This window comes from Sceloporus occidentalis, unplaced genomic scaffold, assembly GCF_023333645.1.
Source record: "Sceloporus occidentalis isolate IW3139 unplaced genomic scaffold, rSceOcc1.0.p SCAF_1, whole genome shotgun sequence".
NCBI lineage: Eukaryota > Metazoa > Chordata > Lepidosauria > Squamata > Phrynosomatidae > Sceloporus > Sceloporus occidentalis.
In genome coordinates, this window is record NW_028316981.1 from 58,753,009 (window position 1) to 58,771,629 (window position 18,621).

Below are 18,621 nucleotides of genomic sequence, written 5' to 3' on the forward strand. Positions count from 1 at the left end.
GGTTGGTTGTGATGAAGTTCCAAAATGTTGTGATATTTGTGGGATGACTAGCACAATGTGAAAAAAACCCTCGTGTTTTCATTTTATTTCCTTGGATAAGATGTTTGATTTTATGTCCTTCTGCTCCATTATGGGATTGTATTGTTTAACCTATAGCATTGGAAAGAAGGGGAAACAAACATCTTGCCAGTGTCACTAACTATATCAGGTTGCTAATATGTTCTTCATTGCAGAACATTGCTGTTGAAAAGGAAGATAATTTTATCAGAGCTGTCAAATAAAAGTGGGCCAGAGGCCTTCTCGATGCTACAGTACTAGATTTTTTGGTGGGTGGATGGGATGGAAGAGTGCTTAGAATTCTAGAATCTTTGAATTAGAAGAAACCACAAGAGCCATCTATTCAAACCCCCTGCCAGATGGAAACTTACTCTTCAGAGATACTCATCCAATGTTTGTTTAAAGACCCCAAAATACCACTACCCGAGGCTGTCTATTCCACTCTCACGCAGTGTTTATAGTCAAGACATTCTTTCAAATGTTGGACAACCTTGCATAAAATTTTCTTAGTTGGTTTGCTTTTCCACAGGGATCCAGCTCATTGTTGCCTGCTGGCTGATGGCTAGAGCAAGTGATGGTACAGGTTGAGTCGCCCTTATCTGGTATCTCAAATATTCCAAATTGTCCACATGGGTGGCTTAGATAGTGACTCCTTTGTTTACAATGCACACAAATTTTGTTTCATGCACAAAATTATCATAAATATAAAATTATCTTCAGGCTATGTGTATAAGGTGTATATGACACATGAATGAATTTCATGGTTAGACTTGGGTCCCATCTCTAAGATATGTCATTGTGTATATGCAAATATTCCAAAATCTGAAAAACTCTGAAATCCAAAACACTTCTGGTCTCAGGTATTTCAGATAAGGGATACTCACCTTTTTGTGTTTTTAAATTTTCTTTATATATTTACCACCATGTGCCTGATTACCACTGAGAGCTATTTTTCAAACCAGCTTGATACTGAGGGCAGGGGGTGGTTGTTCCTTCTCCTCATTTCCTGCCATGACTTCCTTGTTAGTTTGGTTCCCTGCATCCTTATTTTTCCTGACAGAAAGGAGGAGGGTACACATTGTTTATTTCATCATATCTCAAGGTCAGAAAAGTTACCTTGTTTTAACCACACCAGCTTGTCCAGATAGTGGGGGATTCCATGATTTTTAGTCCAAAATTTAACATCTCCAAACTTTTTGTTGCAAATGGCAGTGACAAATGGATTGATACTGGATTTGGGTCTCTGTCTGAACAACAGTAGTGGATGCTTGTTCTTTAACTTCTTGGCCACCACCACCATTTGTGCTTTGTCTCTCCTTTGCTTTCTCTTCCTTTCTCTGTCTCTTTGCTTCTGACCTTCACCATTCCACAGGGCCAGCCTATGTTGATGCCTGATGCTGGCTTTAGGGAGGAGGTAGGCTCTGCTTCTTCCGCTTCCCCCCACCCCCTCTCTTCAGGAAGCTATTGGTTTCTTTGGATCAACAGTTTCATACTGTCTGTTTGTCTCACTCTAATCTTTTCTTATTGTAACCAATCCATGTTGTTTTCAGTTTCTAGAAAACTTTCTCTCCAGATTTGCAAACTTACTTCAGCAAAGAACCACATAGCTGAAGATGACTTTCTTTTTCACTCTGCCTCTATTTGCTTTCATTCAGCTTATTAAACCAGCAACCCTTTCCCCAGTCTCTTAGTTCAGCCAGTGCAGCTATCTGTTCCTTGCTCCAGATCTTCCTTTGCCTGATTGTCTTTGGTGAATTAATCTCAATTTTCTATGATATGCTGTTATGTCGTTCTGATTTGTTACTGGCTTACATGCTTTGTCCACTGTGCTAAATAAAAAAGCTACCCTGTGAATATCTATCTCCTCCCTTATCCTCCATTGAGATCCTTCCAGTATATGATCATTTTCTTTTTGTTTTCAGTAAAAAATAAAGTATTTAGGACAGGACAAAATGTTACCCAGTATGTCTCCTGACTAATGGAAGTTGTTGGATACTTATCAGTAGATGTGGAAGAGCTTCAGACCACCTCTCTGGAAATAGTCCCATCTAATAACAAGAATGTAAGAGCAATGCTAGATCAGGCCCAAGGCACATCTAGTCACAATTCTGTTAGTGCCAGGGCAACTAACTATTCAAAATCTGAGAATCACCCAGGTCCCTCGCCCCTGTGCCCCAACCTCAATTTTATTTGAATTTTCCAATTCTTCTTTACTAAAATTCCTCTAAGTGCATGGGAGTAACTTTGCCATATTTTAGGCTCCTTCCAGGATGTGAAGTCAAAGGCTTTCATGGTAAGCATCCATAGTTTTTTGTGGGTTTTTTGGGCTATGTGGCCATGTTCTAGAAGAGTTTATTCCTGACATTTCACCGGCATCTGTGGCTGGCATCTTCAGAGATGTCACAGATGCCGGCGAAATGTCAGGAATAAACTCTTCTAGAACATGGCCACATAGCCCAAAAAACCCACAAAAAATCCTTCCAGGATGTTTTAGTGCAAGGAGTGGCCTTTTCCCAAATGAATTACCCTTGGTTTTGGGGAAATAGTTCTTTTGTGCTAAAAGAGCCCACAAGGGGCTTACAATGTGGCGACATTACCTCATGGTGTCTAGATTTAGCTCTCTCTCTTTTTTTTAATTAAAATTGGTGTGTGTGTGCTCTTGGGGTCACCAATGCTATAGTGGACAACCAGATACTTATGGGAACTCCACTGGTTGTGTTACCTTGTGGAACTTAGGGGAACATCAGAAGAGTCTCTGGAAGGCTCTTATTGGAGATGACCCCAGAGAAAAATATTGATAGAAGATCACAAGTCCTTGTACATACTCAAAGGATCTCCTTGGATTGTGATCTGATATTGTAATGTCTTGGGCTTTTATTTTGTAAAACTAGAGAAAATATGTTCTTAAGAACTAGATAAATATTCATTTAGATTCCTTACTGCAGTTTTTATTTAATTCTCCATACAACAAAAATCTTTGACAACTCCATATAAGGACAATAATATAGAATTGACATAAGAAGTGAGAGTATAGTACACTAGGAACTGATCCTTCTCATGCCCAATTATAATGAATGGTAGATATTAGAAAGCTAATTTCTATTCATTTATTTCAAGATCAGGGGAGAATCATTGGAGTAACTGCCAAAGTATATTTCTCTAATTAACATATGCCAGACTTGGAAAATATGGGGAAAACCATCTCATGTTCTAGATATCAAGAGTTTTTAAGTGAATGATTTTTTTTTTGTGGTTTACCTTGCTTCTTGCAGAGAGAACCATCTTTATGTATTGACCCAGCTGTGATATTTCAGGTATGTTACACCATTATTGCTGAAAAGCTCAGTGTGTAGTGTGTAGTGCTTAGTATTTACTTTGCACGGGCCTTTCCTTTCTAGTTTTAAACCTCAGTCTAGAGCTTTTCAAGACTCAGGTATGAACATATACAAGGACAGAGTCATGATCAGCACACTTCGCATGAGACTCTCTTTTGATTTCTCTTTACATGAATGACTCTGTGCTTTTATTATCATATATGAGAAGAGCACTTTTTCACAGGCTCTTTCCTCTTCTTAAGCCTCTGTTTGGTCTGCTTCCTATAAATGTGTTGAATCTTCTTGCAAATGTTAGGAGACTGGGGGGAGACAGAGACTTACTATGGAGCATGGTTCTGTGGCGAGGCTCTTCTGGCCGCCATATCTGGTGGCTCTGGCAATCTTAAACACCATTTCTTCTTTACAAGTAGTTCTTGTTTTACTTCTTGTTCATTAATGTCTCAAGATCACATGCTAACATTTCATTACATGATTTATTTCATGCTCATTAAAAATGGTTTGTGAGGAATGTGGTTCACAAACTTTTAATCACCCACAGAAAGGTTCACAGAAAGAGTGTATCATGAGAACACATAATATTTAGTTGACAGCTTATGACAGAATGTGCTCTTTTGCCACCTTGAATATTGAAATGCCTAGATTAATCATTACAAAGAAGGAATGATGATGGTGGTAGTGATGATGATGATGATGATGGTGTGCATAAGTCCATGTAGAGCACTGCTTTGGTGTCAGACAGTTTATGATGGCTTCATGGGATCCATGCTGTACTTCAAGCTGGATCCACAAAATCACAGTATCATAGAATCTTAGAGTTTGAAGGGACCACAGGGGCTATTTAGCCAAACTCCATGCCATGCAGGAATGCTTGACTTTATGAAAGATGCTCATCCAACCTTTATTTAAAGCCTCCAAAGAAGAAAAATCCACCACTCACTAAGACACTCCACTCCACTGTTCAACAGCTCTACAGTAAAGAAGTTATTTCCAATGTTTAGGAATTTCTCTTTTTTCATTTTGAAACCATTGTTTTTGTCTTTGGAGCAGCAGGGAAAAAGTTGCTCCTTCTTTTATATGAATCCCTTCAGATATTTCAAGTTAGCTATCATGGCACTTCTTAGGCTTCTGTTCTCCAAGCTAAATACCCTGGCTAGAAGATCCCATTGCAGCTCTGTGTGACTGTTCTCCAGTAGCATATGCCAAACTTGTGTATGGGTGTCTTGTGTCTCTTAATTTGAAATATTAAATTTCTTTACAATTTTTTCTCTGCTTCATGCTGGGATGGAACACCAGAAAAGAAAAAAGGCAGGAATTTACAATGTCTTATTATAAGGTGTTTGATTATGGTATATGATTTGTTTCATTCACAGAACAAATTTGTGCATTCATGGAAGACATTATTGAAATTTACAGTTTGACAAAGTACACATTTCTAAACAATTATAAGATTTAAAGATGAGAAATGCTGAAGTTTATCATGTATAACCATTCAGGGATTAATTAACCCTGTTGTTGGAAGTTATCTTTCCAACGAGTAGCATAAATATCAGCTCTCATATCTCTTGCTTCTGAATTACACAGATAAGATTCTTCAGGCTGGACATTTAAGGATGTTCCTTTTACGCTTTTGTAACAGCACATTCAAATCTTTCTACATATTTATTATTGACCAGGATGCAAAGAATAGTGGTCAGACACATTTAGGTGTTTTTACTAGACCTTTTTGGTTTTGACTTATTAGATAAAAGTAGAATCTGCTATGTGGAATACTTCTGTGAGATGCTAGCCAACTAGTATTCCTGTATTTCAGAATGCTCCTTCTCCCTGCCACTTCAGCTCTTTGCCTTGCCCACATTGAATATGCTTAATCCTTGTTCATGCGTTTTAAGTTCCACTTCACTAGAGCCCCCCCCCCCCCCCCAAGGATCTTTGCATGCTTTTGGTTCCTCCAAGCTTGTTAATACCTCCTCTGTGAGAACGGGTGCTGTGAATGGGTGTGTAAGACCCCACATACTGAGGACTGAGTTCTCCATTAGTATGTAGCAGGCATGGGAATTATCTCCAGATGTTGTTGAATTGCAAGTCTTAGCATTCCTCATCATTGCTTATGCTGGTTAGATTTGCTGGGAGGTGCACTTAAACAATATATTAAGGGTCACATGATTCATAGAAACAGAGTTGGAAAAGACCACAAGGGCCATCCAGTTCAACCCCCTGCCATGCGGGAATACACAATCAAAGCACTCCCAACAGATGACCACCCAGCTTCTGTTTATACACCTCCAAAGAAGGAGACTCCACACTCCAAGGGAGTGTGTTCCACTGTATGGAAAAGGAGAGTAATGTAAATTTGAAGGCTTTCATGGCCGGCATCCATAGTGTTTTGTGGGTTTTTCAGGCTATGTGGCCATGTTCTAGCAGAGTTTCTTTCTGACGTTTCGCCAGCATCTGTGGCTGGCATCTTCAGAGAATGCTTTGTCTGGAAAAATTGGGTGTATATATACTGTGAATGCAGGAGTGATTTGCATGTGTATTGTTCTGTGTTAATGGCCGGCCTTAGGCTGGGAGGCTAATGCAAAAGAGGATTAATGTCTGCTGGGAAAGCCCCTGACTCTGAATGGTTTCCCATTTGCATTTGCTGAGAATTTTGCTATTCCTCAGGACTGGTAGCCAAATTTTGTTCACTTTAAGGGTTTCTTCTTTCCAGTTGAAATTGCCCAGGTGTTTGTGGATTTCAATGGCTTCCCTGTGCATCCTGACATGGTAGTGGTTTGCATGGTCCAGAACTTCAGTGTTTTCAAACAGTATTTTATGCCCAGGATGGTTTGTGGTATTGTCCGGGAATGCTGCCAGCAGACACTTGACAGTAGCCGATAACAGAGCCTTAGCACAGTGGAAGTGAAAGTAAAGCAGACCTTGCAAGGAATCAGTCTGAGAGCAGTCCGAGAAAACAAGCCGAGTTCAGAATTCCAGAAATCCAAACGTTCCGAGAGTCAAGCCGAAGTCAGGATACCAAGAAACAACGTTGGTCAAACAGTCCAAGGTCAAACAGCCAAGAGATAACGAAGTCCGGTCCAAGGTCAAGGTAACAAAGAATCCAGATACTAGGAGCTAGTGCTAACAGCAATCACGCCGAGAGATCATGCAATAAACTCTAGCAACCAGCATTAGTCTCTCTCCCATTTAAGTAAGGGAAACTCTCCCTCGTGCCACCTGAGGCTGGTTGGCTAATTGCCTCTCGGCAATTCTCTGTGATCTGCGCCTGCAAGCACTCTCGGCTCTTCTCTCTTTGAAAGAAGGCACCTGCATGCAAGCTTCATCCCCAGAGTCCCCACTAGGCAGTGGTACCATAGAAGGCCTCTCTTCGGCACTAGGACCTGGTTGAATCTCCTCCTCTGGGGCTGGAGGATCACAGCTGGGACCTGGCAGGGCAGGAACAGCACCTGGCGTTGCCTCAATCAGCCCTTGCTCTGGAGGAGGCTCATCCTCCTCCTCATCCTCCGAGAGCTGATCTTGGCTGGCCATGACATCTATGTTCTGTCACTGCTGATTTTTCTATCTGGCCCAGTCTGCAGTGGCTCTCATGTTCCTTGATTCTTGTTTGCATACTGCGTTTGGTGGTCCCTAGAATATGGCCACATAGCCCGAAAAACCCACAAAAAACAAAGGAGAGTAAAGTTGCTTTGTGATGGACCACTATCTGACTGAGTTTAGGCTTACAGTTGGGTGGGTATCTGTTAAAATAGTCTGTCGGCAGAGTTCAGGGGATCAAATGGGTTTCCCCACTGATTGACAAGAATCTTCTGTCATCTCAGCTGATGATTCAGTCTCAGTCGAGATAGAGATCTGGAACAGGATGTTGTCATGGCCACTCCTTCATGTTCTATCCCACCCAGTGAAGCCAAATAGGATTTCTAGTTTTTCAATGAAGTGAGGGTGATGAAATGGTAAAGATGGCAATGGGGCCAGTGCTCTGGATGAATCTAACCTGGCTCAGACTAAAGCTTACTTTAGGGCAGTGTTGGGGAATCTCAGTCTCTGGGGGTGAATTCAGCCCTCGTGGGACATGAATCTGATCCTCTGGACTATCTATAAATATATTACAGGGGTTGTAATCTAAAAACAGATACTTTTAAGGATCCAAGGTCTACAAAGCATGATGTAAAATGAGCCATTCCGATCCTTGAAACTCTGGCTACTCTGCAATATGTAAAGTGCCACCATGATTCCCATTTTTGGGCAGGAGACAGGGTATAAACAGAGATATGGATGGTGGTGATATGCTGAAAAGCAGCAGAAAGGAACATGCAAACAAACCTGATTTGAATAATATTGACTGATTCCCCCCCCCCCCCCCCAATCCCTGGCCACATATTCCATTGTGGAGGATCCTCAAACCTTTAGCAATAGGTTTTACATGGCCACAGGGTGAGATGAACAAATCCCATGGAATCCCTCCTGAACATATTGGATTGTCAACTTGGTGCAGAAGCACATTATGGAAACAGAGCACTTGTCCCTTACTTTGAATATCTTTCCCCACTCACTGCAGGCTGCTATGCTGTAGCCTCTGTTGATCAGGATGGTCCCTACATCTTCCAGTGAGGCCTTTGGTAATGCATACAAGGTTGAATGAGAGAAAAAGTGATGTGAAAGATGTGTGCTAGCAGGCTTCTGTTCACACAATTTGGGATCCAGTTCAGTGTAAAGCAAAAAAGAAGTAACTTCTAGATATACACCAGGAATTTTTGAAAAACCTGGTTGTATACATCTTGATTGTGGAGAGCAGTTTTGGTGTTTATGATTCAAATATCTTTATTAAAAATTGCAGACATATATGCAATAGCATAAACTGGAAGAATAGATATTACAAAGCCTGTTGTAAAAAGACCAATGAAAGGTGTATATTTGAAATCTTTAAATTGGCAAGTCACTTTCATTGCCTGAAAGTCAAGTTTGCCAAACATATTGCTACCAACTGGGTGTTAGTTTTTTTGTCTCTGTCTTTTCCCTTTCCCAAAATGGATGCCTATCTTGCAACTCATCATGCTCACCAATTATTTGCTGTATTACTAGTCCTCTAGTTAGCCATGGTCCAGCTAACAGTGTGCTCTGTTTAGTAAAGATAGGCTTAACTTGTCCACTAACATTCCAGAAAAAGTAGAGTTCAGTCAAGTGTAATTGGAAACCAGCATATATATATATATATATATATATATATATAGGTTTAATATAGACCTGTTTGGCAGAGTTGAGAAGACAGACAGGATTCTCTCATTTCCTTATTGTTCTCTGTTTCCTTTCCCTATAGCATATGAGGATAATATGGTCATTTTTTGGCATTTTAATTTTTTTATGGCTGGGATCCTGAAATAAGCTCAGTTCATGGAAGAAACATTTTCCTTTTCCTCCTGCTTCCTATAATCACAAGTACTGTGTAAAAAAGCCTTTCTCAAGAGTCAGTGGCTCATGTCCCCCCCCCCCCCCCCCATGCAGATGCGGTGCAGGTGGTTGTCAGAAGTGGAAACATTCAAATTCAGGCAGAGCTTTATATATTTAAAATATTTTTATTCTACTTTTTCAATGAATAATATATTTTCAAGATGCCTTCTAAAATCAAGCCAGAATATCACAAAATTTCCAAAAACAATCAGTGAAATAAAAAATAAATGTAGCACAGTCGTGGTGTGCATTTGACTTGGATCTACTCTGTGGTGGTCTTAATGGTTGGTTTAGCTTTATTTAGAATATAATAATTAAATACATAATAACTTTTCATAACAGATTTGCCAGAAATTACTAACCAGTCTCAGAGGAGCTAGTAGATAGAATAGCAAGGTAAAAGACACTTATACCAAGTCTTACTGATAATATGTATAGTTTATTTGTACATGACTTACTCCATGGTTTGTTGCACAAGGTTACTGCCTTTAGAGTCAAGGGAAGAATTTGACTATAGTGATTCTGAACTTCTACAACTATTGTTGGACTTATTCCAGTGCGCTCTAGACCAGAAACAGCTCTGGCTTTTTATGCCAACATTTTCCTTTTGCTTTGTTGCTCTTCCTTAGCCATTTATGTGTGTACATTTCTTATAAGCATTTTGTATTTTAATTAGATACTAACACTTTTTCTAATAACAACAGGACACAAAAATAGCATCACTGGAGCGTAATATCAGAGACCTTGAAGATGAAATACAGATGTTGAAAACGAATGGAGTTCTGAACACAGAAGATAGAGAAGAGGAAATCAAACAAATAGAAGTTTACAAGAGTCACTCAAAGTTCATGAAAAATAAAGTAAGAACAAGTTGTAAAATGAGAAACTTTTCAGCTCTAGTTTTGTTTTGGTTTTTTGTACATGTGGTGGTGGTGGATTTTACTATCTTGACTCTTGCTCTGAAGAAGACAGGAACAGAAGCAACTTGCCTGTAAAGTATTTGTAATAATAATAATAATAATAATAATAATAATAATAATAATAATAATAATAATTATTTTATTTCTTTCCTGCCTATCCTCAAAGCTCAAGGTGGGGTAAAGTATATTAAAATATCAAACATAATTAAAAACACGCACACTCACAATTAAAATACAATGCTATAGAACCACTAAAATACGCTCAAAAGAGATCATATTAAACATCATGATTTAAAATTGACTGGGTTTGTTGTTTTTTTACTGGGCTGGCCTGCCAGGAGAGATATGTCTTTAATGCTGTTTTAAATATAGTCAGCATTTTCAGAATTGTGCATAGGTTCATTCTGATTTGCCTAGGTGACAGGAATATCTATGGTATATTCTAAGACTATGACACAGGTAATTATTTTTTGAGCCATGTTACACTACTATTGATAAAGTGCTGTAGTGGGAGGGCATTGCCTCAGGATGCCATATTAAATTGACACGGAACAAGAAAGTTCGTTTGTTGTCCCTGTGCATCAAAATAATGAGAACAGCATCCCTATTATCAGTTTTCTGCAATCTCTCTTTGTTGAATAGTAACACCAAGTGCACCTGTGGGACTGAAGACAGTTTAGGGTTCCTTCAGAGGATAAGCCTTCTGTGTGTAAAACACCCACTGATGTACAAGGTGCAGCCATGGAGAAAATAGATATGTGCAGCTTTTCATCTTTGTAAACCTCCACTAGTTCAGGACCTAACAGAATATAAAGACTACAAGCAAGTTTAAGCATAAGTGTAAGACCCTTGCGAGACTCCTGAGTGACCTTTCAAATATCAGACACCCCTAATACTTACTTAAAGTAATGAGTGAACAAAAAGTATTTGGTTTTCTTTCTCTTCAAAATAATGCTCACAACAGAGATCATAGGGTAATGTATATTGATAGACTGGAATTTCAGTATTTTGAAGAGGAAGTTGTAATAATTTAGAGAGGAAGGGACGGTATAGATGCCTCACTTGTTATAATACAGTTATTGAGAAAAAGATAATTGCATTTGGTTGTTATGTGACAGTCATCTGATCAGCTTTTTGACAGTCATGCCACATTCTGATGAAAGTCTGTATAACCTCTGTCAGCGGCCCAGGCCTTCCTCTGACAATTGAGATTTGCAGCAAAAGATACTACTTCTGCCATTCATCACAGAACCTTTCAAGGTGGAAAAAATTATTTATATGGCTGTCAACAAAGAGATCTTATTATACCCCATCTGTCCAACCTGACATTCATGATAAGGAACTCTGATAAATATATGTCCTGAATGATGGCAAACAGTAGAACAAGGCTCCTTTCATGGCCAACAACTCTAGGTGTTATAATGCTCTGGGGGTGGTGATGGTGGTGGTGATGCGGAGGTTAAAGTTTGGTGTATTTAAAAAGGAGAGAATGGAATGTATATCAGTTAAAGGCAGATTATTGTGGAATGTTTTTATTTCACTAAAAGCCTACATTTCATCAAGATCTACTTTTTCTTAGGATAATTCTCAAGTCATTAATAATAAACATTTTCCGTCCTGATGCCCACAGCTATATTCTTTTATATAAGACATGGTAAAAGCTTAAAAAACAGAAAGCAGTGCATAAGAGCTTGCTCTTTCATGGCACCATTCTCTGGTGGTGGTAAATCAGGTGTAAGCAACCTAAAATTTAAGATCTCTGTATAAATACTGTAACACTGGAAATGAAAGAATAATCAGGATTAAAAGAACTAAAAATATGGTGCTCGGTCCTCTGTTGATGTACCCAGGACAAGCCACTTAAATGTGAGCAGTGGTTCCAGCTGCTGAAATGAGATTGCAGACCTAGCAAAGACCCTTAGCCATCTTTGTCTTGCTTACTGTCATAATCTGACTGATGCCTATTTGTGCAGCAAAGTTAAAGGTAAATTAAAATTTCATTTAGTTTGTCTCTGACAAGAATTTACCAGAGTTCATAACTTTCTTTGTTTTTGCGAGGCAAAAAACTTGGAGATTTGAAAAGTTTGAAAGTGTGACAAACTAAAAAGGACATTTAGTGATTTGAAAATCTAACAGCATGTGTGTTTCTGAATGGTCCCTGTTGCAAGGCTTTGTTTTTTCTTTTCACATAAGAATTCATTCTATACTTTGTAATGCACTTTTTCTCTTTGTTTTTCTTAATGTAGGCATTTCTACACATATTGCTCCTTGACTATTACGTGGCTGTGCCAGTTTTTCAAATCAGTCTTATCTATATTTATAGTCAAATGTATGCATTTGTTTCCATTTATTTCTTCATAACTTGAAATAAAAACTATCTTATCTGGGAAAAATAATGAGAGTTTCTTTTGTTCTTTCCCCATTTTATGAATTTTAAAGAACTTCCTGATTTTTTATAGTTTTGTGCAAGGCTTTTTTTTTAAAAAAACAAAGAAACATCATATTTAGTGTAAAGTGGATTTTCTGCAAAACACACTTTTTGTGCAAAATCAAATGTTTTACACATACCAATGAAAATGAAAGGAAAATATAAAATTGCTAGTCTTTTCACTGTCTTGAGTGAGTTTTGGGCAGGTGTCTCAACATATTGAGACTTGTTGAGACACCTTTTTTTATTGATGATGACACCTTTTGTAATTATACTTTGTATCCCTAGTTATCATCTGAGAATGAACTCTGCCTTATGGCCACATTGTTTTTAAGTCTTTTTTTTTAGGTGTCATTATTGCAAAAAATAAAATAAAATAAATTAAAATAAGAATCTAGGCTTGCAATATAAAGAATTGCTTTGTTTTTCACAGAAAAACTTAGCTCCATGCTTCTCGTTGTATTAACATGTTAATCATTGTTGTGTACTGCTTGACACCCCTTCAGTTTTTACCAATTTTCCCATCCTGTAGCAGCCTCCTATATCATGTCATAAGCCATTCCAGAGAATCTCCAAAAACACAGAAGCAGCTACACAGGGTTACAGTGAGCCACAGTGAAAAGGGGGAGACTGCAAGCCAAGATATCATGTACATGAATACACACATTAGTTTCAGAAATATATGCTATAAAACAATGTTTTGTACAAATAGTAGGACTGAATCAAACCATGGTTTGTGTCTGCTAACAAACTATGCTCCTGTAGAATCATAGAGTTGGAAGAGACTACAAGAGCCACCAGTCCAACTCCCTGCTGCTTCCTTTCATTTTAGCAGTTATTTCATGGGTCCAATGAAATGGGGTGAAAAAAATTGCCATGTAAGAATGAAAACAGAAGGCAGTTCCTTTCTCCTTGTTTGATGTCCTGCTGGTCTCAGAGAAACAAATTCTATTTGATACGAAGCCTTTTCAGAGAGGGAAGCTCTTTCTGCCATTACTCTGCTGGCTGTATGATGATGCAACATCATCAGGATAAGTCATCCCTGATTAGTAAGATTGTCAGGAATAGGTTTTCTTGGTATCTTTCATCTTCTTATGACATATAATGCTCAGTCTACAGATGGGGAAAGAAATATCTGCAAATGTGCAATACATACTGTATATACTCATGTATAAGTTTAGATATTTAGGTCAAAAGTTTGACCCAAAAAGACTGAGTCGACTTATCCAAAGAAGGAACCATCCCCTGGTGAAAAGCAAGAGTATAATATGTCCTGGAAACTCTGACCCCCCCTCTACTCTCTCATTCATCCAGCCTTAAAAATAAGCACAAAGAATCATGTCGGTTGGAATTTGGTAAGTTCTTTGACATTGGCGGGTTATAGACCGCCGCTTTGAGGCGGTCTGTCGCCGCCACCGTTTGCTCCGTAAGGGAGCCGTCGCAGCCAAACCGCGCGGCTCCGTTACGGAGCAAAAAAGAAGCTCCAAAATGGAGCTTCTTCTTGCGGCGCCCTAATGACGTCGCGAGGCACCAGGGGTGCATTCGTGACGTCATTAGCGTCGCGACACGTTCGGACGCACAGTGTCCGATACGTAAAGATGGCGGCACCCGTATGAACAGGGCGCCGCCATCTTGTACGTATTCTATACGTACTAGGGTTAGGGGGGTGCAGAAGCACCGCCCCTTCCTAACCCTAGTACGTATAGAATACGTACTAAATGGTGGTCTGTAGCCCGCCATTGTTTTGGTTTGCTTTAACCATTAGATCCTTTGCTATATGCCCCTAAATTTTACCCTTGACTTATCTGTGAGTCATAGCAAAATCCGTAATTTTTACCCCAAAACTTGCCCTCAACTTATACATGAGGTCGACTTATAGTTGAGTATATTCAGTAGGTAGTGAAATGGAAAATATAAACTAGGGTTTTAATGAATTTACATCTCAATCTGCCTAAAAAACTAATTTTATATATTAAAAAATAGTCCTAGCCTTTTATCTTTTTTTGAACATTAGATAGTCAACTAGAGAAAGTCTAGTTATTCTAACTTGCCTTAGATACTCTCCTGGAGGGTGAGGCGGGATATTATTATTATTATTATTATTATTATTATTATTATTATTATTTAGAAGAGTGTACCTGGTTCAGTTTTCTGCCCGTTTGCAAATCATTTAGTTGGAGATGCTTGATAATGAGCAGAATTCATAGCATATGAATTCATAGCTAACAAGGCCAATGCGATTTTAGGCTGCATCAATAAAAGTATAGTGTCTAGATCAAGGGAAGTAATAGTGCCACTATATTTTGCTCTGGTCAGGCCCCACCTGGAATACTGTGTCCAGTTCTCGGCACCACAATTAAAAAAGGATGTTGAGAAACTGGAGCATGTCCAAAGGAGGGTGACTAAAATGGTGAAGGGTCTGGAAACCATACCTTATGAGGAATAACTTAGGGATCTGGGTATGTTTAGCCTGGAGAAGAGATGGTTAAGAGGTGATATGATAGTTCTGTTTAAATACTGAAAGGGATGTCATATTGAAGAGGGAGCTAGCTTGTTTTCTGCTGCTCCAGAGACTAGGACCCGGAACAATGGATACAAGCTACAGCAAAAGAGATTCCACCTCAACATTAGGAGGAACTTCTTGACAGTAAGGGCTGTTCAACAGTGGAACACACTCCCTCAGAGAGTGGTGGAATCTCCCTCCTTTGAGGTCTTCAAACAGAGGCTGGATGGCCATCTGTTGGGGATGCTTTAATTTCAATTTCCTGCATGGCAGGATGGGGTTGGACTAGACAGCCCTTGTGGTCTCTTCCAACTCTACGATTCTATGATTCTATATCTGCAGTGAAAATGACAGCTTGTTCCTTGACTGACTGTTTATCAGAGGCAGACTTTATAATTGATAAAATTTAGGAAGATATTTGTCAATACATTTGTCTAGTAGCCATATGAGACTCATATAAAACACATGCTACACAGTTTATATTGGTTTAAACTTTCTTTTTCATTTTTTCTTCATTTCAGTGTTGTGGAATTACTCTCATCTTATTTTTTAAAGATGAGCTTTGGCTTTTTAGCTGTAACTACTTAGAATGTCGTAAGCTAATGAGGGATATTTGTCATTTTTTTAAAAAAAAAGAAAGATGATATGCTTTTGAGTAAGTTGAATATTATAGTTTCACCTTTAACTCTTAATTCGTTTCTGAAATCATCATCCTTATTTTTATGCATCCAGATTATATATACATTGCCATTTCTCCTCCTCTTGATCTCAGTTTAGACTGGTTTGTTTGTTTTTAAGATTCACAGTGCTCTAGCTGATTTTTAAAAAGTTTTACATATAATTAATGCTAAGTATTAATAACAAATGTTCAGTATATTGAAGAAAAGTGAAAATTCCATATACTATAAATATGCCACACATACAAATGTGTTTATATATAATTGTGTGAGATACCTTTTGGATGTGATTGTAAAAGAATTCATTTCATATGGTGAACTGAAATAAAAGTGCAGGACCTGTAAGAAATATTTTCCTATAACATCTGACTCTGTAGTATTGCAGGTGATAAATATTGTATGTTCTTAATCTGGAGCATGTGGGTTAGGTATTATAAACTTGTGATCAAAACCCAGAATTTGTTGGCTACCTTTCCAGTTTTAAATACTCAAACTGTAGCTTTGGGATCAACTGAATCCCACTAATGGAGAAGATTGCTTCAGCATTCCCTTATGCACAACAGAAACACATCTTGGCATTCCTCATTTAAGTGTGTGCCTTAGGAAAACCTGAGGAAAATGTAAGGTCAAGTGTACTGTAATTTTGGTAATGCAAATCCATAACGATTTTTGACAGCTGAATTTTCTCCCAGTAAACATCTTCAAAGATGACCTGTTTTGTTGTCATGAACAAAATCTAATTTTAAGGCACCTAACAATAGCAGGTACATTTGTATACCACTTATCAGTGCACTTAAGCACTCCCTAAGCGGTTTACAAAGTGTAAGCTAATTGCCCCCAACAATCTGGGTACTCATTTTAGCAATCTTGGAAGGATGCAAGCCTGAGTGGACCTTGAGCCCTTTTGCTGGTATTGAACTCACAACCTTATGGTTTGTGAGTGAGTGGCTGCAGTACAGACATTTAACCACTGCGCCACCAGGGCTCCTATGCATATCTTCCATCATTGAGAACTCAGTTTTTTGAATACTGTGGTATGCCAGCCTGAATCCATATAATTTCATGTATCGAAAAATGGATGTGCCCTTGACCCAACTCAGCAGTTTTTAGTTCAGTTTAAAATGAACCAGATGACACGTGGGGATGTGAGTTCAGGAATTCATCCTTCTGGACAAGGATAGTCCAGTCAACAACAGGAAGTCACATATGACCTTGACATACAGTTTCCATTTTTATTCTACTCCTGTCAAGACAGGGAAGATTGTGGAAATAAAGTATATGTAGTTGCCCAGATCACATGTTACTTTCTAATTTGTGAAGCGGATTCATACAATGAATCCTCCTTTCATCTCCCTTTCTATTGTCCATACTCCATTGCAAAAAAAAAAAAGATGAATTCTTCACTAAGAAATGTAGATAATCACAAAAGCCATGTGTCCTGTTTAAAGATTAAGTTATGTCAAGAGAGCCACTTAGCCATGGATTAATTGTTTAGCATTGGGGTCAGATTTAACACTCTGCCTCCCCTTTAAATTCCTCAGTTGAAACCCTATCTTTTGGATTGTGGCCAGGATTCACATGGATGCCACTCTTTTAATATCACAGTCATGTTGTGATATGAACCCACCGGAAACCATCTTTCAGAGAACATGTGTTATGCTTAAAGGCATCACAACTCCTTGTCACATGCTAATTGCAGGAAGGGGATCACACAATGTAACAGGTAAACCTCTGTCTAGCCTTCACATGTGGAGCATGGACATCTGACATAAGTAACCACATGCAAAAAAATCTCTACACCCCTGGGCTTCCCCAGTCCATACATACAGAAATACAGGGTAGGAATTGTTCAACTTGGAAACTGGAGCCAGTGGCCTTCGTTTCTGCTGTTTCAATGTTGGACAGCCATTGCATGATTAATGCATATAAAGGGACCTCTCAGTCTCCCCTGATTAAAGTATTGGGGCCTGTGTCTGTTGAATGTTGTAAGACAGAACTTGGAATTCATTATGAAAAATCACTGTTAAGTTTTTCAGATTGAGTATTTATGCTGATTATCTGTGAATTTCTACAAATTTATTTTGACTTGTTAGTTTCCCTTTTGTCTTTATGGCTCTTTTTGAATTCAGGAAGATAGTAGAACACAGAAGTTGTTGAACTGAATGTTGCTGCTTTTTAAATTTTAGATTGACCAGCTGAAGCAGGAGCTTTCAAAGAAAGAGTCAGAACTTCTTGCCTTACAAACAAAGCTTGAAACCCTTAGCAATCAGAATTCAGATTGCAAGCAACACATTGAAGTGCTTAAAGAGTCGCTTACTGCCAAAGAACAGAGAGCTGCCATACTTCAGACAGAGGTAAGGTATTTTATTAGCATCTAATGCAATATAAATGTTTAGGTAATGGAGTGTGTCAGAATTAAAAAGATTGGATTGGTTACAATTCTGTGCTGAAGACAAAAGACGGCCTTTTAAAAAATTGTTACAAAGAAGTAATATAGCATGAGCTAGTCACTGATGCCAAGACCAGCCCTTTAATGCTTGGAAAAATATCTACTGACTCTGATAGCAGGTGGACTTTTTTACAACTTGGAAGATTCTGTCAGGAAACTTATAATATGCGTATGCACAAACAATTTAATTTCCCCCTTGCTGCTAGTATTTAGTGCATTTGCTTTCATTTATCTCTTTTATATAGTTGCTTTAGTTGTACATTTTGAATTGGCACACAGTTCAGAAGAATATATACATTTGTATGGGGGAAAAAACCAAGTCACTTGCATGTCAGAAAAAATGTTTTAAAGGAACAGTACAGATATTTGCAACTTGGGGCCAAACAATACATTATGTGGGAGACATTTGAAGTTCCTTTAGACTTTTTAAAAACTCAAGTACTGCAGCAGATGAGAACCATGAACATCATCACTTAATTCCATGCTGTGATAATGGAGGTTCTTCCATTATCTGCGCAGCACACATAGTCTTCTTTCTAGGTAACAAAGGGTTAATAATGTGATAAGGTTAAGTTACATTTAATGAAGCTTAGCATCACATTATGAGAGAGCAGTTGCCCATTGAGATGGCCAGATTGGCCAAAGCACAAACCTTTGAGATTCTGTATTGCACAGGTTATAAAAACTTGAGAAAGGACCATGAGGCAGATTCTAAAGAGACTCTAACAAAGGGATGTTTGAGGGCAGGACTTCTTGGGGAAGCTGGTTGAGATTGGACAAAAGCATCCAGACTCCTATCTATCCTCATGA

At 38.6% G+C, this 18,621-nt stretch overlaps 1 protein-coding gene across 18 annotated transcripts in view; it reads left to right on the forward strand.

Moving 5' to 3' along the window:
- The window catches only part of ERC2 (ELKS/RAB6-interacting/CAST family member 2), a 741,540-nt gene that overhangs the window by 209,928 nt on the left and 512,991 nt on the right, over window positions 1–18,621 (forward strand). For 12 of the 18 annotated variants that reach the window (XM_089522554.1, XM_089522416.1, XM_089522425.1 and 9 more), the window contains 3 exons: window positions 3,330–3,371; window positions 9,539–9,694; window positions 17,549–17,716. In XM_089522554.1, coding sequence (XP_089378680.1) covers window positions 3,330–3,371; window positions 9,539–9,694; window positions 17,549–17,716 — 366 coding nt within the window. The remainder of the gene's footprint in view (window positions 1–3,329; window positions 3,372–9,538; window positions 9,695–17,548; window positions 17,717–18,621) is intronic. The other 6 variants (XM_089522471.1, XM_089522508.1, XM_089522481.1 and 3 more) reach the window with 1 other exon arrangement.